A 24168-nucleotide genomic window follows, 5' to 3' on the forward strand; every position below is an offset into this window, starting at 1 on the left:
TTTGATTTTCTGTTCTTGTGTCAGTTTGCTGAGAATGATGGTTTACAGATTTGTCCATGACCCTACAAAGGACACGAACTCATCAATTTTTATGATTCCATAGTATTCCATTCTGTATATGTACCACATTTTCCTTGGTTCCAGGTCTTTTTTATTGTAAACAGTGCCTCAGTGAACATATGTGTGCATGTGTCTTTATAATAGAATGATTTATAATCCTTTGGGTACATACCCAGTAATGGGATTGCTGGGTCAAATGGAATTTCTATTTCTATGTTCCTGAGGAAGCGCCACACTGTCTTCCACAGTGGTCGAACTAACTTACACTCTCACTAACAGTGTAAAAGTGTTCCTTTTTCTCCACATCCTCTGTTGTCTCCAGATTTTTTAATGATCGCCATAATGAGAAGGTTTAAGATACAGATTTTTAAGACTGGCAGATCACGAGGTCAAGAGATCGAAACCATCCTGGCCAACATGATGAAACCTCTACTAAAAAATAAAAAAATTAGCTGGGTGTGGTGGCACGCACTGGTAGTCCCAGCTACTCAGGAGGCTGAGGCAGGAGAATTGCTTGAAACCCGGGAGGTGGAGGTTGCAGTGAGCTGAGATCATGCCACTGCATTCCATCCTGGTGCCTGCCTGGTGACAGAGCAAGATTCTGTCTCAAAAAAAAAAAAAAAAGAGATTTTTAATACAGCTTTGACTGTGTCCTGTAGGTTTTCTTTACATTTTATAATTAAATTTATTTGCCAGATACTCTTTATTCATCAGGGCTTTGTTTGTTTCTCTTTTAGTGGTGTCTATGAAGAATTTCAAATCTTCTGAGGGGTTGGGACTTTATTCTTTTAACATAGTGACATTGTTGAATGCGTGAAAGATGGAAAAATGGAAGAGCAATTGAAAAGCAACGTGAAAGTAGCCTTGAAATGGAAGTTAGCATAGCATGACAGTGAGCCAAGTGGAAGATATATCTCGGGGGAGTGGTCACAAGTGAAATGAAATAGAGTGGAATCAGATTGTATATTGCCATGCTTAAATGACATGCCAGGAGGCCTGGATCTTCTTCGTTAGAAAACAGAATTTTTGATAACAGCAATTTCCTTTTGATTTCTGTTTTTCAGCATCATTTTCACCTGTGATACAGGGAAACATTAGTAATAGGGTTTCCAGGCATTTAGTAATTTGATTCTTTTTTTTATCCTCAGTATAGTTGCTTGCATGTCAAATGTATGTATGTTCATATTATATAGTATATGTCAGGTGTTTATGAAGCTTATGAAATCTCTTTTAAATTGGGAAGTAATTTATTGAAGACCTGCTTATATATATATATATATATATATATATATATATATATATATCCCAAAGCTGGACTAGAAAGTAAGATTTCCTTCATGCTGAAGAAGTAATGTGATCTAATATCATTATCCTTTTCCACTTTCCTCCTCCCCTCAAGATCATGTTCATTATCATATGAGGTAAGAAGTACAACAGACATTAAATACCTTCTAGCAATCAGGAAAGAAAGCCCTTTTTTTCCCCACCGTTATATGAAGAGATCAAAACATGTAACTCATCAGAAAAGGTGGTATGATGTTTCTCAGTAAACTGACACAAGAACAAAAAATCAAACACCACATGTTCTCACTCATAGGTTACTGTTGAACAATGAGAACACACGGACACAGGGAGGGGAGGATCACACACTGGGGTCTGTTGTGGGGGAATAGGGGAGGGACAGCGCAGGGTAGGGAGGTTAGGGTGGGATACCATGGGGAGAAATGCCAGATATAGGTGATGGGGGGATGGAGGCAGCAAACCACATTGCCGGGTATGTATGTACCTGTACAACAATCCTGCGTGTTCTACACATGTACCCCAGAACATAAAGTGCAATAAAATACATATAAAAGGTGGTATGTTTAATTATTCTTGGCAAACATGAAAGATAATTGACATAGAAATCCAAACCATTTTTTCAAACCAAATTTTTGTTTTCTTTTGTTTAGCTATGTTCACTTTGGAAAATGCACAATAATTTTATTTTTCTATAACCACCTTGGTCTAAAGCTGCTTTTTAAATAACATGTTTTTTCTGTTTCTAGCAAATGCCAGATGTTAACGTAAGCTGGGATGGAGAGGGCCCAAAGCAACTGCCATGTATTGACATTTCAGTGGCTGTGGCAACAGATAAAGGCTTAATTACACCAATCATTAAAGATGCTGCTGCTAAGGGTATCCAGGAAATTGCTGACTCTGTAAAGGTATGTCTTAAGGAAGACTGGGCTTTCAAAATGTTAGCATATAGTTTTGCATAATTACTTTCTGATAAAGTCTTGACTTAATCTAGTCAGACTGTGATTTTGTGTGTGTGTGAAGGAGAGAGTTACTTCAAATGATTGTCACATATATAGGTTTTTAAAGTTTTTATCCAAGTATGACTCATTATAAGAAAATTTAATATTCAAAAATTAAGAGATCTATAAATAAATTAGAGAATAATTTCATTCATGCTAAAGATGAGCTTTATTTTCCAAAGTCCAGAATTCAACCCTAAAGATGCTATTTCAGGTAGGTTTTAAAGTTGAAGTTAAGTTGAAACTATATTTCTGTATAAGTGGTAATAGATAGACCTCAGTGTTAATAACATTTTATTCTTAAAGTGTATTCACTTCTTCTCTAAAATTAAGACAATTAAAATGACGTCGCAGCCAGGTATAGTGGCTCAAACCTGTAATCCCAGCACTTTTGGAGGCTGAGGCAGGAGGATCACAAAGTCAGGAGATCAAGACCAACCTGGCCAACATGGTGAAAGCTTGTCTCTGCTAAAAATACAAAAATTAGCTGGGTGTGATGGTGCATGCCTATAATCCCAGCTGCTTGGGCGGCTGAGGCATGAGAATCACTTGAACCGGGAGGCAGAGGGTACAGTGAGCTGAGATCCACCACTGCACTCCAGCCTGGTAACGGAGGGAGATTCCGTCTCAAAAAAATAAAAATGAACTTAGTGTTCTAGAGGCAAAGTTGCTTTATTTCGTCAGGATTTCTTGAAAAGCAGTTTTTGTAACTCCAGTGTGAAGGAATTTTATTTCACCAAAAAAACAGCACATTAAATAGGCAGGAACATAGGCAGTGGGTCAGCTTTGACAGCCTCAGTAATTTCAAAGGGTGTTTTTTGACAGAAGTATCACAAGTCTCAAAGTGATTGCATTGAAAATTTCTGATTCATTGGTTAAGTGATTCTCTTTCCATTTGCCAAGGACCTGTTATATATATAGTGGTAGAACAGTTTATAAATTTAAAAGGGCGATAAGAGGTAGAAGGTAAGACTTCTTTGGGGAGCCGACAGTATATAAACGTGTAAACCTTCTTACTCAAAATAAATAAATATGTACAAGTTAATCTAGCTTTAAAAGCATACCCATAAATACTGAGTTTACTTGGAATTTTACAGGTAGATATAATTAAAAGTGAATCCACTAGAATTGATATTTTTAGGTCTTTCTTCACTCCTCTTTGAAAAGATTTGCAGAAAGTGTTCGTATAGATAAAAATGCAACTGTTAATTGAAAGATGAGGCCGGACATGGTGGCTCATGCCTTATTCCCAGCACTTTGGGATTCTGAGGCAGGTGGATCACTTGAGGCCAGGGGTTTGAGACCAGTCTGGCCAACATGGTGAAACCCCATCTCTACTAAAAATACAGAAATTAGCCTGGCGTGGTGGTGCACACCTGTTACCTCAGCTGCTTGAACCTGGGAGAGGGAAGTTGCAGTGAGCTGAGAGCACACCATTGCATTCAAGCCTGGATGACAGAGCAAGACACTGTAACTCCAAAAAAAAAAAAGAGAGAGAGCGAGAGAGAGAAAATGTTAGCATTAGTTTGGTCAATTCAAAAGTCAAAGTAGTAGAGATTGGTTTACTGGGATATATTATGTCCCTTATATTTATCAAGGGTTTTCAGCAACACTGAGAATACTTGTATCTGTGTTTTTGTGAAGGTTAAATGAGATTAAGTGTTGAAACAACTTGTAAAATATAAAGTACTATTATAATGTTATGGAACTGAACTGCAGAGCTAGAATTTCCTTATTTTTATATACATTACATTTAAAAAATTAACCATTATAGGAAGATTTCCTTGATTCTGAGCAATTTACAAAGTTTGCTACTATAATACGTAACTCTCAAGTAGCTATGTTAGCTTTCTCCGTTCCTTGCATCCTGAAAGACCCTAAGTTTAAGAGGTAAGGAGGCAGTCTCACCAGCCTCTCAGCTGGGCCTCACAGCAATGGGAAGGGCAGTCATAACCCTGTGGAGTGTAGTGGTCTCTGGTGGTCCTTGGGCATTTCCTGTAACTAAAGCAGGAACTCGGAGTTTGCTGAGCTCTGGCTGCCCTGTGTGCGTCTTATTCTGCCTGCTTCTCTTTCCCACCCTGCTCTCTGATCAGCACTTCACTCTTGTTCTTACACTATGCCAGGCACTGGGCTAAATGCTTCATTTAATCCTATTAACCCAGTACAATTGGAACCTTCTTTTTGAAATTCAGGAGATTGAGTTTTAGCAACTTTGACAAATTTGCCTAAGGCAATACAGCTAGAAAGCAGTGGCAATGAGTACTAGTTAACACAAGCAGTTTGATTCTAGAGCCCCTACTTAATGATCTTTCTATTATACCACCTTTCTCCTTCCTTTTACTGTTTACCTTTTTTTTTTTCCTGAGTAATCCTTTACTTCTCTACTTCCTCTTTGCTTTTTCTCCCTCAAAGTTACTAAAAAGGAAGGTTTGATTTGGTCCACTGTGTAGTACTTTATTTTATGAAGTATTCTTGCTGGACAGGTCACTCATGCCAGGCCAATGTATCACATGGTACAGGGCATAACAACCTGATAGACATAATCAATCGTCTGTGGTTGTACTCAGAAGAAATATGAGGCCTCCCATGAGAAGCAGTTACCTTGCATGGCCTATTAAGCATAGTAGTTCTCTAGTTTACAAGAAAGAGAGACACAGTATGTGTGTGCACACCTGTGTGTAATAGAGAAATATCTGAGTGCCTGCAAAATTAGTTTATTGCTGAAATGGTTTATCTCGTTAGCAAGATTATTTTTAAAACTTAAATCTTGGATAGTTTAAACTGTGGCTTAAAAACTAAATATTTTAGATAGGCTCTATAGAGATATGTTCATTTAGCTGCTGTGGACTAATAGGCGTTAAAAATATGTATGCACCAAGTAGAAACCCTGAGAGAGAGAAAGAAAGAGAGAGAATGTGTGTGTTCTTCATGTTCAGTGTAAATTTTGACTCAATTCCAAGTCAAGCAAAATTATATTGAATTCAGCTTTGCTGTGCAAAAAACAGCATCTGCCTGAGTGTGCAAGTGTAGTAGTGGGTTGTAAAGTTGGTAATAAATGGATTTTTCTGTCCTGTGCTTTAATATTGTTATATTTTACCCCTGTCCCCCAAACAGGGTAGACAGCAAATATTCCATTTATGGAATAGTGCCATTTTATACAGTTTGATTCTTGTCAGTATGTCTACATCAGGCTTTGTGCAATGGCTTATTAAAAAGTAGAATGTTTATGTATTTAAACCAGGCGTCCCCAAACTATGGCCCAGGGGCCGCATGCGGCCCCCTGAGGCCATTTATCTGGCCTCCTGCCACACTTCAGGAAGGGGCACCTCTTTCATTGGTGGTCAGTGAGAGGAGCACAGTATGTGGCGGCCCTCCAACGGTCTGAGGAACAGTGAACTGGCCCCCTGTGTAAAAAGTTTGGGGACGCCTGATTTAAACAGATAAAATTTAGAATGATTTTAATTCCAGGGTAAAATCTGCTCCAGCCCAGAGAGAAAAATGGTTATTTCATATATGAATATAGTATTTGTAATCCTCTTGTTTAAAGACATAGAATTTCTAGAAGTATTTGTACAGTTTAACAATTTTAACAACTCTAACAAAATAGCAGCTGGCATACTTTGTACCAGTTTTTGCTGTAAGCCTTTTATGTAAATCCTCTTTAAAAACACCCTATCAAGTATAAGATAATAATTTGATATGGTTGATGAAGCAACTGTTGGGGAAAAAGAGGTTAAATAATTTGCCCCGAATTTTATGCTTATTAAATGATGTAGCCAGCATCAGAACCCAGTCAGACTGTAGACTAGAGCCTGTACCCCACCACTCAGCTTTTCTGTTTCTCACATACTAGTATATAACTAGTAGTGGTCAGGTTATCAACCTTCTAGAATCAGTAATGTTTTCTCTGAAAAAAAAAAAAAAAAAAAAAAAAAAAAAAAAAAAACTTGAGAAGCAGCTCCTGCACTTTGAGAAATAAACAAGAAGAATAGCTAAAGACTCAACAGTTACACCAAATGCACCATAATGAGTTGATTCACCAGGTAGAAGAAAAGGAGTACAGTCACTGGTTTTCTATGTCTGTAAGACCAACCTTTTGATTTGGAATTTAAGATACTGTAGTTCTCTCTTATCCAAGGTTTCACAGGTTTTAGTTACCTGTGGTCAACCACAGTTGAAAATAAATGAGTACTATACAAGATATTCTGAGAGAGACCACATTCACATAAATTTTACATTGTTAAAATTGTTCTGGGTTTGTTTTTTTTTTTTTTTTTTTTTTTTTTTTTGAGACAGAGTACCCTGTCATCCAGGCTGGAGTGTAGTGGCGGGATCTTAGCTTACTGCAACCTCCACCCCCCCACCCCCCCACCCCCGTCCCAGGTTCAAGCAATTCCCTGCCTCAGCCTCCTAAGTAGCTGAGATTATGGGATTACAGGCACCTGCCACCACGCCCAGCTAATTTTTGTTATTTTAGTAGAGATGAGGTTTCACCATCTTAGCCAGGCTGATCTTGAACTCCTGACCTCGTAATCCACCCACCTGAGCCTCCTAAAGTACTGGGATTACAGGCATGAGTCACTGTGCCTGGCCTGTTTTATAATTAGTTATTGTTGCTAATCTGTTACTGTGCTTAATTTTTAAATTAAACTTTATCATAAGTATGTATGTGTAGGAATAAATAGTACAGTCATGCATCACTTAACTTCAGGGATGCATTCTGAGAAATGCACGGTTAGGTGATTTTGTCATTGTGTGAACATCATAGAGTGTACTTACACAAACCTAGATGTTAGAGACTACTACACTACAAACCAAGGCTTTGTGTGGTGCAAACCTGCAATACAGCATATTACTGTACTGAATAGTATAAGGAAATAGTGCTACAATGGTAAGTATTTGTGTGATAGGAATTTTTCGGCTCCATTGTCATCTTACGGGACCACTGTCATATTTGTGTTCTGTCTTTGGCCTAAGTATCCTTATGTGGCTCTTGACTGTATGTATAGAGTTCAGTATTATCTGCCATTTCAGGCATCTACTGTGGGTCTTTGAAGTATCCCCCACAAATAAGGGAGGACTACTTATTCCTCCTTATTTTTGCAAGTGGGGGAAAAAGGGTTAAGAAAGAAGAGACCTGAGTCAAACGGAAGAGTACTCTGCCAAAGAAGCAGTGAGGGTTCCAGGAGGAATGTGAGGCTGTGGTCTTAGCAAATAGGCAGTGGATTAGAGAACCTACAGCAAAGAGACCAAGGCTTTCTACCTGGTGAGGCAGGAGCAGTCGTTTTGAGAAGACTGTGGGATCATGAACAGGTTGAGCTCTGGATTCTCAATAGCAGACATACTACCCAGTACACACTTCCCTCTGATCGTCACTTGGGCTGGCTCTTTTTCATCATTGGTTTCTCCATTCACTTGCTAATTTCTTAGGCCTTCTGCAGCGTCCATAGCTGAAATAGTTCTCTAACACTCTTTTTTTTTTTTTTAATTTAAATTTTTTTTTTAAAGACAGGGTTTCACCATGTTGGCCAGGCTGATCTTGAACTCCTGACCTCAGGTGATCCACCCACCTTGGCCTCCCAAAGTGCTGAGATTACCCGGCCACTTCCCTAACACTCTTATCTCATTACCCTGTTTTATTGTCTTCATATGATTTGTTACTCTTTGAAAAGTACCTTGTTCATTTCTTTTTTCACCCTTCTGTGTTCCCTACTATCTGATGCTCACTGTCCATTGCCATTTATCTAATTCTAGAAGAGTGCTTGGAATGCAGTCGTTGCTTGATGAATGTATTTTAAAACAAATTTCGTATGTTTTATTGAAATTAATTTTTCAAGAGTTTGTGGCTTCCTGCAGATTCATCGATGAACCCCAGGTTAAGAACACTTGTACTATGCATTTACTTTTTGACCCTCAGTAATCCCAAGGATGCCAGTGTGGGGACTGTAGGCATGCCCCAGCCAAGTTCAAGTTGGTATTCCTTGAATAAAGTAATGTAATAACATGCCTTGGATCCTGTGCTGTTCTTAATTCTTCATTACTTGTAACAGTATTAAAAGGCAGAGGCAAAAGTTTATCTTATAAGTACTCAGTAACTTTTTCCGAATGAGTTAGCAAGGCATGTGTTGTATTATAGAAATATTTGCTGGTCATTTTTTGTTCTTTGAGCTAGATGCTTCAAGTAACATATACCTTTGCTTTTAAGACCACATTGTCAGGAAAGCCCAATGATAATTACAAATTTATAAAATCAGTAGTCCTTCTTAGACTCCATACCTATTTCAGACTCTTACTAGAGTTCACTGACAGGAATTTCTTGTTGATATATTTAGGATCTAGAGAGTTTAGGTTTTGTTTGTGTTTTTTTTTTTTTTTTTTAGTATATGTGCTTGCAATCTAGTTATTAAAATGAATTTTTTTCATTTGTTGCAGTGTGGTAATTCAGGATATATTGAGACCATCTGCCTTTAAAAACTGCCCATTGCTTGCTTTTAGGTTTTATTAGCCAATATTTGGTTTTTCACTATAGGCCACAGTGGACTCTGATGTATTCCTGTCTAGCTTCTACACAAAAAGCATTCCTAAACTGCTGAATCAAAACATAGGTTCATCTCTCTGAGATGAATGCACAAAGTTCATATATGTATCTTTTCAAATCATGTGAACAATTACCTTGCTTAAGGGAGGAAAAATGCATTTGTCGATTATTCTCTCTCCTGTTATTCCAAGAACTATAGAAGTCAAAGGTCATCTCATTTTTTACTTTGGATCCAAATAGTGTTATAAATAGCTATATCTAAATTGTATACACCTGTAATCGTTTTCATCTATGAGTTAAATAGTTATCAACTGTGATTGTAATAGTGCCTATGTAATACAAAATATTAAGTGAACCTCTCATTTATTTTATCTGCCCTAATGACAGTGACTTCATTTTTCTCTACCCTTCCTCTTAATGCATTATTGTTTATATATCATGACTCAACCTCTGTTCCTTTGCTTTTGTAGCACTGAAAAATAAAAATTAACAGAAACATGATTAATTCCAAGTACAAGTGAGAGGAAAATTTAATTAATGTGTCATCTGTCTTATCTTCTGTAAGATTTTTAGAAATCGATATGATCAAGAGTGATATGAATCAACTACATCCTTATATCCCTTGTGGCAGTGTAAATTGGACTAGCTCATTAAGGAAGTGATTTAGCTATAGGATCAAGAACCAAAAGAAGTCTGTGCTTTAGGGCACTGCAATTCCACTTCTGAAATTTTACTTGAAATAATTTAGAAGAAACTAGTGAAACAAATTATGACACTGGGAAATAACCAAGTAAATTAGGCAGATGCATTCTTTAGGAACAATCATTTAAAAATCATTTCTGAAGGCTGACAACATAGAGGATACATATAATATTAAATAATGAAATATAAAATTTTGTTTTTTATAACCATTGTGTGAGATTGAGATTGTGGATGAAAATGAAGTAAACTGGAAAGATAAAAACTGAATATTGGTTGTAGGATTGTGGATATACTATTTTGGTTGCCATTAGATAATTTATTTAAAACACACTAGATGGGTCAGGCATGATAGCTCACACCTGTAATCTCAGGACTTTGGGAAGCCAAGGCAGGTGGATCACTTGAGGTCAGGAAGAGTCCAGCCTGACCAACATGGTGAAACTCCATCTTTACTAAAAATACGAAACATTAGCTGGGTGTGGTGGTGGGTGCCTGTAATCCCAGCTGCTCTGGAGGCTGAGGCAGGAAATCACTTGAATTTCGTAGACAAAGGTTGCAGTAAGCCAGAATCATGCCACTGCACTCTAGCTAGGGCGACAGAGTAAGATTCCCTCTCAAAAAAAAAAAAAAAAAAAACTAAAAAAAAAGGAAAAACACCAAATTGACCAGAATGGATTCTTGTATTTTTTTTCTTAGAATAAAAAGTATTATAGGCAAAATAGAAAATTTCATTTCATACATAGCAAACTCTAAAGCATTCTGCATGGTAGTTGATGGTACACAGGGTAATTCCCATATTTGAAAAATTGTTAAAGGAAGTGATTATTCTAGAGTTTTGATTAACATTTTTAGTTTCTTGAATTATCTGTGCTTTTGTTTATTCTTATAATTAGAGAAAATTAGTTTTATATAGGTAACAAAGTCAAATCAAGGCATGTCAGATTGAGAGTGTACCACATACAAATATTTCAAGTGACAAGATCAACTGTATAACATTTTGTTGGTTGTCATACTCTGTTTATATTTTTCTCAGGCTCTATCAAAGAAAGCAAGAGATGGAAAATTGTTGCCTGAAGAATACCAAGGAGGGTCTTTTAGGTAAAATTTAAACTCTTAATTATCCATAGCATCAAACAGATAAAAAAGTCCATGTCAGCCTTTCATTTATCTGAGATAATTTTTTTAATTTAATCAAAAAATACTTTATTTAGACAACAGAATACGGGGAAATACTCTTCAGACTAGTCAGGCTTTCATATTAAAGCTAGTAGGAACCTATCAGTGTTGAACTAAACGTTCGTTGAACATTGACTAACATGGAGTGGTCAATACTATGTATTCTTTAATATTTGACCTCCACAATATCAATGTCTGTGATACTGCTATGTGAAACAGCCACTTATATGGTATTGCAGTATATAATACTCTATTGTATAAATATACCAGAATCCATTTTACTGTTGATGGGCATTTATGTTGCTTCCAGTTCGGTACTATTACAAATAATGGTGCTACGAACATTCTTATTGGTGTCTTATGGTGAATATGTGTACACTTTTTGTTATATAGATCTAAAAGTAGAATTCCTAAGTTAGAAGCTTCAGTCGATACTGCCAAATAGTTTTCCAAATGATTATACAAATCTATACTTCCATCAGCAATCCTGAGAATTCCTATTGCTCCACATTCTTGCCATTGTTTAATGTTAGGTTTTAAATTTTAACAATTCTTGGAGTGTGTAGTGGTACTGTTTGTGGTCAGTGATGTGCAAATTAGTGATGTTGAGTACTTTTCACTCATCAGCCATTTGGGTATCTGGTAATTCATGAGATAAAGTACCCATTGCAATCTGGTGTCCATTTTAAAAAAAAGATGTATAGTACTTATTTCCAGATGCACAGTCCTTTGTAGGATGTATATTGTTTCATATACCTTTCACCCTCTGTGACGTGCCTTTGGGGCTCTCTCTCGGTGATTTTTTTAAATGAATGGAAGTTCTGAATTCTAATGAATTCCTTTTTATCAGTATTTTTCTTTATAGTTGACGTTATTTGTTTTCTGTTAGGATATTTTGCCTATCCCAGAGTTATGAAGTTACTCTTCTATGTTATCTTCTAAAAGCATTGTACTTTACTTGTCGCATGTAGATCACAATTCATCTGAAATTGGATTTTGTATATAATGTGAAGTTCAGAGTTCTCTTTTTTTCCCCATATGGATACTAAGTTTGAACAGCATCATTTATTGAATATTGATCTCTCCTTTTTCATGGCATTGAAAAAGTGTTTGTATAAGTATTGGTCTGGTCCTGTGCAGTTTTTTTTTCCACTGGCCTGTTTCTCTGTCCTTTGTTTACTACCACCAAGCTACAACTCTTGACAGCTGATAATGAAGTCTTCCAATTTTGTTTACCCTCAAGATTGTATTCTGGCTTTTCATATTTCCAAATAAAATTTAACATTGATTTGCACGCGTGCACACGCATACACACACACCTTGCTGGAATCTTGATTGTGATTGCATTAATTCTTTTGATGGTTTGAGAACTGACATCCTTACAGTATTGAGTCTTCTAACCAGTGAAGATGGTAGAAACCATTGTGTATTCAGTTCTTTGATTTCTTTCAGTTATGGTTTATAATTTTCTGTGTAGAGGTCTTATATATGTTTCATTGGCTTTATTCTTTGGTATTTTTTGGATACTATTATAAAAGGTATTGTCTTAAATTTTTATTTTCTAATTATAGCAACTTGTATTTAGAGTCATTTGCCACTTTATGATGAGGATATGAGAAATACATAGGCAGTTTCATCACACAAACATCATAGAGTATACTTTCACAAACCTAGATGGTATAGCCCACTACACACCTAAGCTGTATGATGTAGCCCGTCACTTCTAGACTACAAACCTGTACAGCATGTTACTCTACTGAATACCGTAAGCAGTTGTGACACAATAGTGAGTATTTGGGTATCTAAACATATCTAAACAGTTTAAGATGTACGGTAAAAATATAAAAAATAAAACGTGGTATACCTGTTTAGATCACTTACTGTGAATGGAGCTTACAAGACTAGAAATTGCTCTGTGTGAATCAGTGAGTGAATGAAGGCTTAGGACATCTCTATATACTACTGTAGACTTTATAAGCACTATATACTTAGGCTACACTAAATTTATTTTTAAAATAAAGTAATTGCAATATGACATTTTTCACAGCTATGATGCCACTAGGCAATAGGGAATTCCTCAACTCTATTATAATCTTATAAGAGCACCATTGTATATATGATCCTTTTTATGCGAGACATGACTCTAGATATAAAATGGGTTTTTTATATTGACCTTTTATCTGATGACATAAATAAATTTACTTATTACTTTTACTAGTTATCTGTAGTGTCTTATTTTTCCTAAGTACACAATTTATTTGTGAATACTAAATGTTTGCTTTTTTCAGTACTTATATATATATTTTTTCTTGCCTTACTACACTGCCTAGTAAAATATATAAAATATATGCTTCAGGGAAAGGGGACTTTGATAAGGATGTACTTCCCTCAGAGCTTTTTGTTTTCTCTCTAGTATTTCCAACTTGGGGATGTTTGGCATCGATGAATTTACTGCAGTGATTAACCCTCCTCAGGCCTGCATTTTGGCTGTTGGGAGGTTCCGACCTGTGCTGAAGCTCACTGAGGATGAAGAGGGAAATGCCAAACTGCAGCAGCGCCAGCTCATCACAGTCACAATGTCAAGTGACAGTCGAGTGGTTGATGACGAACTGGCAACCAGATTTCTTAAAAGCTTTAAAGCAAACCTAGAGAATCCTATCCGACTTGCCTAATCCTCAGAGATAAGTTGGTGTTCGGCTTAGTTGATTCAGTAGTTTTTACTGAGAAACATACGTTATAGAAAAACAACTAGCTATTTAAGTATGAAGTGGATGAAATGTTTATTTAAGGTGAAAGCATTTGACCCAGGGTGTCTTCATTTTCAATTTGGGTTTAATGTTATAACATAAATGATGATAAACTGTAAATAATAAAGGAAAGAGAATATTTGGTTACTCAAATCCATTTTTAACCTCTGGTGCTGTATAAAGGGAATATTAAACTAGATGTAAATCAAGTATATGTTTGGCTCATTTGAGCATTTTAGAATATTTGAGAATGTATGATACATGTAAAATTTAAAAACTGTTATAACTCTACCATAATTGTGTTGAAGTTAGAAGTGATCTTCAAAGAGATACCCATTAACTTAGCAGTGGGACCTCACTTTTACAAGCACTGCCTTAGATATACTTGAAGAATTTAATATGTACAGAAGTTTATTCTGGATAATAAATAAGGATCACACTGTATTAGGGGTTATGGCAACATTATTGAATTTTTATGTACATAAAGCCATATGTTTAGGGTGGTTTCTATCTGTCTTGTTTTTCACTTATATAACACTGTGAACTTCTAAAGTGAAAGAATAAAAGAAGCATGAATAAAAAGAAAGACATTTCAAAAAAATGGGTCAATGAAAAACTATAGTTAAAACATAAACCTTTCTAGGTAAACCACTCTACTTCATCTTGAGTTGGAATATATTTAAATAAATTGTGTTATCTCTTGCCAAACATTTTGTTATTTTTTATTTAAACACAAAATGTCATTTCTTAATGCATTTAAATAGTTTTGTATTGTGCAATAAAATGTGAGAAAATATAAACATTTCTATTGTATCTTAAATGTTCATACACAAAAGTTCAGTAAACCTTGAAGTTGATTAGTAGTTTTTCTAGAACACCTTAAAAGGGGCTCTACAGGAAGAAAGAAGGAATTTAAAATTAGTATGACATTAGGAAAGTAACTGTTAGAAAATAGAAACTTTGGAAAGAGAAGACTTATGAAGCCCAACAGATGAGAACTATACTTTTTATTCCATTAATAATATGAAGTTTTCACTAATTATTATAAAGTTTAGAAGAGCTTATTTCTCTCTTTTGGCAACTCTGCTGTAACTGTCAGGATAGCTGTATTTAAATTGGATGATGATGAATGATAATTTGTCACAAAAAGGTTCATGTTAGTATCGGCTGACATGAATCACCAGAAGAAAGGCTATATGGTACAAGTTGTATTGGTATGACATGATGAATTATAAACCCTGACAAAAGAGCCTTCTAAAATATTAGCACCCTAGTGTATTAATTGTAAAGAAAATGCTTAATCCAACTATCCAACTCAGTTTCACAAGCCATTTAAAAAAGTCTTCAAAACTTTTGTCATAGTAACAATTATACCAAAAATTATAACCAAATGCTGTTTTCAAAGTAATTTTTATGTCACATTATTTTCAATGTTGGTTTTAATTGAAGTCATTTGAATTTTTTTGTTTATTTGGTTTTGTTTTTGTTTTGTTTTCCATCAGACACTCTTAGTCTGTCGCCCAGGCTTTAAGTACAGTGATGTGATCACAGATCACTGCCACCTTGACCTCCTAGGCTCAAGTGATCCTCCTGCCTCAGCCTCCCAAGTAGCTGAGGACTGCAGGCATACACCACCATGCCCAGTTAATTTTTGTATATTTTTTTAGAGACAGGGTCTTACCGTGTTGTTCAGGCTGGTCTCAAATTCCTGGACTCAAGCAATCTGCCCACCTTGGCCTCCTAAAGTGCTGTGATTACACAGGTATTAGCTATTGTTCTGGGCCGTTTTGTTTGTTTGTTTTAATTTTTATATCTGAGGAACAGAAGATGATGAGGCAGCCATAAATAAGCCTGGCTGAGAGTTCTTTTCATGGACTGACATACATAAACAATAGTGCATCTGTTTCCCTGTAGGTGAAATGGAAGTTAATATTTACTCAGCTTGCCTTAGAGAGTTGAACTGCACAAGGGAAGTAGCTGTGTAAATTTATTTTAATTCTTCATGGACCTCATAACCAGGCTTTTCATATAATCGGCTGCTTCTCATGGTTTGACTTCTCAGCTTTTGATACAAATTCTTGTTCATTCTAACCAAAAGTATTTTCTCTGGTATTTCTGTACTGATTGACGAAAGATAGTTTATGTAAGGAAGTTTTCATTTCTAAAAAGAATTTTTTTGTAGTTTGAGATCAAAATGTAACACTGAGAAAGGAGTATGGTATACTTGGTTTGAACTGTGTGCTACACTACCAGGCCTCTTCCACATTATACCTTCTAATTTATTTATAAAGATAGGTATCACACTGAGAGGAAATAAAAATAAAATTTTCTGCATGTTCATTTTTTTCTTGTCTGAATGAGAAAATGAGTAAAATATTGGGTCTACTTCTAAGGAAAAGGCAACACACATTCCAGTTAACACTTGAATGTGAAAATGTTAATGACTATTAGAATTTGTAAGTCAAAATAGCTCTGCTTCTCCCTGATTGCAATTTTTAGTTACATTCACTATTTTGTGCCAAATTAAAGTTGTTGATATACGACCAGCCAGACTTCTTGGTTTAAAACATTACTAAGAACTTCATATGTATATTATAGGTATTTTATATAGTGTCGAATGAAACTTAATTTTTTTTTCTTTTTTCACCAGGGGGAAGCACAAACGCAGTCCCCCACTACCACAAATTATACATTTGGGTTTCCCACATTTGGGGAAATCGCAGGGGTCAGCACATCCGGAGTGCAATGGAGAAGCCTCGCCCTGGGAAAACCACCTTTGTGATCATGGTATCTCCCCTGCCATGTAAGTATGTGTCAAATGAAACTCTTATTTTTAGATTTTTAAAAATATTTTTGCACTTTCAACTTAATTTTATGATAAATTGTATATGCCAGCCTATGGTCACGATGCTAAATATAAACCTATTTCTTGGTTAAGCTTTCATTGAAAGATAGGTGGTGCTGTAAGGTAATATATTGCAGTGAAAGTGTGGAAGAAAAGTTAAAATAGCACTTAAATGATCATTTTCAAGGAAAATGTGTCCTCATTACACATACTGAGTCATGATGGACTTTGTCTCCGGTGGAGTGAAGAAGTGAAAGAATCAAGTGTATAGCCAGTAAGAATTAATCATTAATTTAAATAGGATGCTATTAGTGGGAAACTTTACTGATTTTTGAAGAAGGAAGTAACAGTACAGATTTACTTCTGTCAGTCTGGCCCTAAGTGCAACTGAGTAGGTCAAAACAGGGAGAGGAAAGTCATCATCAGAAAATAGCTGGAAGTTTTTGCTATCATGAAAACATAAGTTGATTAGAACCTGCACTAGGTCATTGTCTTTAAAGAAGGAGAAAATAAATAAAAGTTGACATGTTACCATCCTGTGGTGTCTTATGAATATATGGGGTGGATGTATTCAGTCAGATAATGCAGGAACAGTAATATAATTTCCCATCTAAAATACAGTCCTTCATGGCTTACGTTCACCAGTATGAAAAGGAGTGAAATTCCAATACATTATGTACAGCAAACAGTATATTTCAGTAGACATTTAAACTTTCCATGAATGGAAAAGGCAGTGTTCTCCCTATAAAATCATTTTACATAGTTTTATTTTACAGAAACGTGTGTGTGTGTGTGTGTGTGTGTGTGTGTGTGTGTGTCTATTGGTTTCAGAAGTTGGGGGCAAACGGAGGCTATGGTTTGTCTAGACTTGTTATACTGAAACAGCATTTAATTGAAACTATAAGGTATACAGATGTATTCTGAAAAATCATTAGCTTCTCTTAACAGCAGTCTTGTTTCTTTGATCATATAAATTTTATTTTTACATTTTATCCTTATCTTTGTTTGTTTTGTTTTTGCAACAAGTCCAAGCAGCTTTCTTCCTGGGAAAATGAATCCTTTGTAAATCTCTCCAATTTAACCTCTGTTGTATGATACATGTCATTAAGGGAAAGTTGAGAAATTTTTAGCAAAATCATACCTAAAATGTGTATTTTAAAATTTCATAGTTTATGAAATTCTGTTACTTCTATTAGTAAAAGATGGACATTTTAAATGACTCTAGTGATCAAGTGGAATAACATTGATCGTAGCACTTTATAAAGCATAAAATATTATGGGAATGTAAGATGTTAAATTTAAATTTTTAATCTCATAAATTGCACTTATCAGCTCATCAGTCTGTTTGATTATGACTGGTATTTATCAGGAACTTATAGGATGGTACTTAATAAGTTATTCTTCCCAGTAGAACTACTGGTTGTTGTACATAACTTTGTTTCCCAAGTTTGCATACTGTTAAAATTAAAACTATTTTAAGCCTAGTTTCAGCTTTATAAGTTACTACGCTCTTGGCAAAACCTAATTTCTGTGCCTCAGTATTCTTACCTATAAAATGAGTAAGCAAGGGGAAAATTAATCACTGTACTGGTTGCTTATCTTTTTTAATTTCCTCAGTTATATGCAGGAAGTGTTTACTACTTATCAATCATCGTGGATGATGTAACATTTACCTCCCACATAGAATCTCAGAGATTACACATACAAATTCAGAGATTATATAAGTTGGCCAAAGCTCGAAAGTACCACAACTGGGACTGGAGCCCAGATCTGTGCAGCACCAAAGCTCAGGCTCACTGTATTATAATGTGCAGCCTTCTAAGTTGTGCTGCTGCAGCTGAAAGTTCTGTATGCAAAGATGGTGTTTTCCACCTAAAATAACTGAAGGTCCTGAGGTTCTGTTCTTCAGAATTAAAGCTAATGTGTTTACTACATAACCACTCTTAAAATTCTCTATATTGGCTCTCTTTGTACCTTTTCTAGTAAGTGTACAGAAAGTACTGAGGGATTTTTTGTTGTTGTTTTCATTATGAACAGCTCTTAACCTGAAATAACTAATGTGTGTCATCACTTGTACCTCTAAATAGAAGGTTTAGAAAAATAGAAGCATGTGGGGCTTACTGCCTCTAGGTATAAAAGAACGTTCTAGAAGCTGCTACTTTCAATAAATAACTTGATTCTTTTCCAAGTTAAGACCAACAGTGGTTACCATAGTTTTCATTTCTGAGGCCCCAGTCTTCTCTATTGATAACTGTATCAGTCATGGTCTAATCAGTTAGGTTTCAGTAGTTTATGGTGGAGAAGTTCATTGGGTCACCAGGCTGGATCTCTTCCTAGTTGCCAAGCAATCGGGAAGCAACCATCAGGTAAGCCTCAGCTGGCACACTGACAGGGTCAGGGTGCCACTGCAGCTGGGAGGCCTGGGGTATGTGGTATCTGTTAAGAAGACCACACAAAGGTGTTGATTAGGCCAGGCTGAGGCTGCTATTCTGGGCAAACAGTAAGGTCAAATACCACTGGATGTCCACCATTTTGAAGCCGGGAGACAGTAAATTAATAAATGGCACAAAAGTCCGACCACAGAGTCTGGGAAATAAAATGTAATCTTATAATTTGGCATTATACCAGAAAATAAGATAGCTTAAAATGTTGAAATATATTATGCATTCACAACTGTGAATATCTGCTGTGCATAGCTAACATCCTTTACCCTCTATCAGTTTATAGGTAAGTGATATTTACATGCCCAAACATAATTCAGCAAATTCTGTAATCAAAGCATGTGCATAGTTGAGAAGTAGGCTTCATTGATTAGGTGACATTTGAACTAGCTTTTTGCATTACTGAGTATAACCCACCCCACTTTTTCTCTGGTTTCTCTAATTTCAGTAACTAAATATTTAACACCCAAATACATAAATTTATCAGTTCATTTTTCCAAGGTCTTGGCTCAATACCTGACTACACACCACAACAGTAATTCCAACAAAGCCTAAAAACTTTTAGTTGGAAGGAAAATTACTCACATAGCATGTTAGTTGTGCAGAGAAAGCTTTGTTTACATTCTACTACTTGCCAAGAAAATATTTCTTGTCAATTCATTGGGCCTAAAGAAAGGAATAAACACTTATCTTTTGTTTAATCAAAATATATTTCAGTTCTTCAACTCTCCTACCTCTTATCTGCCCCTGTTTTTTTTTTTTTTTTGAAGGTGTCTTGTGTGTGCAAATGCATCTTTACATATCTTGACACCCATTGTTTTGTTCTCAAGGGGACTGTCTTTAAAGTTATTTTCAGAGAATCATAAACTCTTGAGCTAACTTGCAAAACTATAGGAGTGATGGGCATTTTGTTTTGACACCATATTGTCTATTATTGGTAAATTAATAAGAAAGTCTTCTGTCTTCACCTGTTAAATACTAGTCAGAATGTCATGATGAATTTCAGGTATTCTCTTTATACTTATTATTATTACTTTTTTTTTTTTTTTAAGTCTCGCTCCATCACCCAGGCTAGAGTGCAGTGGTGCAATCTCAGCTCACTGCAACCTCCACCTCTGGGTTCAAGCAATTCTCCTGCCTCAGCCTCCCAAGTGGTTGGGACTACAGGTGCCCGCCACCACACCCAGCTAATTTTTTGTATTTTTAGTAGAGATGGGGTTTCACCATGTTAGCCAGGATGATCTGGATCTCCTGACCTCATGATCTGCCCACCTCGGCCTCCCAGAGTGCTGGGATTGATTACAGGTGTGAGCCACTGCACCTGGCTCTCTTTATACTTTAAATGTTTTATACACCTTTAGAAAAATGAGAATGGACACTTATATCAATGTATCTATTTTGAGAGCAAACCCTAATTCCACCTTTTTCAATTTTTGCTATTTTTACTAGAGAATGCTGAAAGTCATTATTTCTATGAACTGAGAATGCATGAGACAGTGACTTGGACAAAATGGAAACTCAAAATTCAGTGGGTTACACGGCTTTTGTGTATTTATTTTCTTATTTCCCAAATGAGTCCTTGCAACTTAGGAAAATACTGAGAGGAATAGCTTCATAAAAAGGTTTTTGTTTTTTTTTTTGAGACAGGGTCTCTCTGTTGCCTAGGCTGGAATGCATTGATGTGATCATAGCTCACTACAGCCTCCAACTTCTAGGCTCAGGAGATCCTCCCATCTCAGCCTCCAGAGTAGCTGAGACTACAAGTGTGTACTATTGTGCCTGGCTATTTTTTTTTTATTTTTTTTGTAGAGATGGGCGTCTTGCTTTGTTGCCCAGACTGGTCTCGAACTCCTGGTCTCAAGTGATCCTCCTGCCTGAGCCTCTCAAAGTGCTAGGATTACAGGCATGAACCACCATGCCCAGCTGTAAAAAGTCTTAAAAATGGAAAAACTGGTAACGTATAGATTAGTAAGTATCATTTTACTTGGGAAATTATAGGACTTTTATTTTCTTGGCAGATATTTCAGTATTTTTCTAGTTATGTAATTACTTGGTCCTCATTAAGTAAAGACCTTTTCTTCAAATTATACATATGCTGACCATGAAAATGTAATATGATACTAATAGCTAACTTACTGTATTCCAGACATTATTCTGAATATTTTATACATATTATTAACTCATTCAGTCTTCACCAAAACCCAGTAAAATAGATTGTGTTACCAATATTTCACAGAAAGGTATTCGTATTTCACAGGAGGTTCATGAAGTAACTTAAATCTAAGATTACGCAATGACCAGATTCCAGGCAGGCAGTCTGACCCCAGAGTCTCACAAGTCTCCTTTTAAAGAGGTCTATTTCTTAAGAAATTTTGGAGTTCAGCACATTAAAAAGATATTTATGAGTTGGGTAATAGCTCTCTTTTGATATAGTGCACACAGCCTGTTGAACTTCTTGGGAGCATCTTCTACAGGTATTGCACATGTTATAGAAATAAGGCTGTGGCTAAAACCACAGTAATTTGACATTTGGTTTCCTTTAGATTTTAATATTAATGTATAGTGTATTCCTTTAACCAGGCATCCCAAAACTTTTTACACAGGGGGCCAGTTCACTGTCCCTCAGACCGTTGGAGGGCCGCCACATACTGTGCTCCTCTCACTGACCATCAATGAAAGAGGTGCCCCTTCCTGAAGTACGGTGGGGGGCCGGATAAATGGCCTCAGGAGGCCGCATGCGGCCTGCAGGCCATAGTTTGGGGGCCACCTGCCTTTAACCTTCTGATTCATGAAGCGGGGTGGTAGCTGGTGTGAATTAATAATTAAGAGTCAAAAAGGAAAACAATACCTCAGTGTTCTTATTTAGAGGACAAGTTATAGGGTGATGACTGAAGAGTTCTTTAGTTTTGCTCTGGTATGACAAGTTGCAGGGTGGAAAAGTCTAATAAAATTTTAAAAGGAAAATGTAATAAATGTCCTTGTGGTTGAAAGTACATGTTCTTTCTATGCAGTTGAAAGTACATGTTCTTTCTGTGCAGCAGAGATTGGCAGGTAGAAATAACTCCTTGGTTTTCTCCAGATTATTTTGCAAGTTTAAAGTATGTCACTTACCCCCTCATTCTTACTATTACCAACACAATTACTTTGTACAGTATTAACACAAGGCTCACACCCTGTAAGGATGCCAGACTGATTGGATTTTCCACTCATTCCTGCTCCTACCCTTTCAGTGTGTCAGTCTGACCCCCACCAAATGCATTCCTTTTTTGAGGGACTGGGGGAATCCTGCTGGAGTGTTCTGTGCCTAGCTGTCAAAAACATACTGATAAAGTAAAAGCACTGTTCGTCAAGACTAGCCCATAACATTATGCTTTTTTGTACAATGTTCTGAGACCAGTCTCTCTTTTATATTGGGTGGACATGTGAACATTTTATGCTAGTAGGATTGACGCATTTCTTATTTGGAGGCCAGATAAGTCATCTTGTATATTTATTCTTTATGATACCATAAATAAGACATTGAAAAGCAACTAACCTGAAGACTCCTTTTTAAAATCTCTCCCAGTTGTGGTTTTTCATAAATGAAAAATTGCACTCCCTTTAATTAGGGAATGACTCTTTAGCTAAGGTTTCTACCTTATGATACTCAGATAACAGATACTTGATGGACTTTTGCTTTTTTTAAGGGAAAAAATTATTAAGGAGAAGGTGTAGGGGGGAATAAGACTAATATTGAAAAATACTTAATGGTATGTTTCATGAAAAATATAGAACATACAATTTTATGGAAGTATGTAAAAAAAAAAAATAGGCACATACACAGGAGCTCAAGAATAATATGGTCAGTCAGTCATCTGATTTGATGAGAGGCAGAGCTGGCTATTTAAAAAGCAAAATTTAAAGTTTCACTATATTTTTTTTTCCTGCACCAAAAGACACTCCTTAGTGGTTAGTGTAGGTTATTAGCATTGGCCTAAAGACCAAACAAGACCATTGAGTAACAACAGGATTTTTAAAGATTCCATATATTTGTCTGGTATTTGTATTTTATTTCACTTTTACCAAGATGTTTTCAAATACAAGTAATGATGATTTTAAAATAATTTTGTACACAACTGTGATGTTCACGTGAACTCCACATGGTGGAAGGCAGAAATGCTCACTGATCTTTTGTTATGTACCCCTAAACATGTACGAGATCTGACCCAGAAGCAAGAGAAACTGCTTTTGTTCCCTGCTTCTTCCCCACTGCCCCCAAGGAGCCATCTGATGTGGACTCATTAAAAGGGAGAATATTAGGCTACGGTCCCAAGGCTGCCATCTGTTAAGATTGCTCTCAGTTTATCCACATGTCAGATGTGGTCAGATCAGCCTCAAGCCATTCCTACTTGAGAGGCAGCTTAGGAAGGGCTGGATTAGGCACATTAAGTTATCTGCCTTGGATCTTAGGGAATATTTCTTTTCCTTTTGATCTAATTATACAAAGGTTTCTATTCTTTGTTTTCTTCTTGACAGGCTAAGAGTAAACTAAAGGGCTGAGATAAGGGTGTGAACCTATGGGATAGAAGCCCAGGAGGCTGTTTAACCTGTTTCTGTTCTTCGCTTAGGCAGTAGTGAGCCAGGTAAATGTTTAACAAGCACTCTTTGGAGAAGACATGCATGTGCATATATAACCAATTGCAAGTCTGTTATAAATTTACTGATTGACAAGTAGTAAAATATACAACTTGCAAAGAATTATAGAACATACAGTACTCCTTATTGTATGTTATCACAGAATACTTTCCCTGATCTTGCAGAACTCTTTTATTTGCAGCCAAACTATGGTTGCAGTTGATCAATAAGTATGGTTTCTGACCTGATTGTTGGTTGATATTTTCCTTTACACAAAATAAGATAAAAGTTAAAACAACGGTGACATAAGTTAGAAGTTCGCTTGTTTGTTGATGAAGAGAGTACTTTCTCTACTGAATTAGACAACTTTCGAATACTGGAAGAATATTTTCTCAAATTTTGTGCTATTCACAGTGTACCAGCTACAAACATGACATTTATTGTGGATTGTCTAGAGACAGTCCACAATAAATCAATCCCAGATTTGTAGCATTTGCTGATTCCTGTGGTATAAATGCTCTGATTTCAAGCTTCCAATGTAATGTCACTGAGTGTAGAATTAGGAAGAGATGCATAACTGTACATCATTGTGTATTGTTTCCACCATTGAAAATACAATAGAGGTTAGAAACCTCAAGAACATAGATAATAGTAAATGACTAGGAAGAGATGAGCTTTGAGTATTATCTTTGCTTTCGATATAATTTATTGAATTCTAAGCTTATATAATTTAGCTTTTAGTAAT

The 24168-nt window shown here is 36.1% G+C and overlaps 1 protein-coding gene and 1 non-coding gene across 2 annotated transcripts in view; one reads left to right on the forward strand and one right to left on the reverse strand.

The window, feature by feature from the left end:
• Nucleotides 1-14323, forward strand: part of PDHX (pyruvate dehydrogenase complex component X) — a 75203-nt gene extending 60880 nt beyond the window's left edge. Inside the window, exons 9-11 of the mRNA XM_003919984.4 lie at nucleotides 2109-2267; nucleotides 10634-10698; nucleotides 13190-14323. Of these exons, the coding sequence (XP_003920033.2) occupies nucleotides 2109-2267; nucleotides 10634-10698; nucleotides 13190-13448 (483 nt within the window). The 3' untranslated portion in view covers nucleotides 13449-14323. The remainder of the gene's footprint in view (nucleotides 1-2108; nucleotides 2268-10633; nucleotides 10699-13189) is intronic.
• Nucleotides 14324-16170: 1847 nt separating this feature from the next.
• On the reverse strand, nucleotides 16171-16334 carry LOC120364861 (U1 spliceosomal RNA). Its single transcript, XR_005579994.1, has one exon. It is a non-coding gene; the product is annotated as a U1 spliceosomal RNA (small nuclear RNA).
• Nucleotides 16335-24168: the final 7834 nt, after the last annotated feature.

This window comes from Saimiri boliviensis, chromosome 6 (assembly GCF_048565385.1).
Source record: "Saimiri boliviensis isolate mSaiBol1 chromosome 6, mSaiBol1.pri, whole genome shotgun sequence".
Lineage (NCBI taxonomy): Eukaryota > Metazoa > Chordata > Mammalia > Primates > Cebidae > Saimiri > Saimiri boliviensis.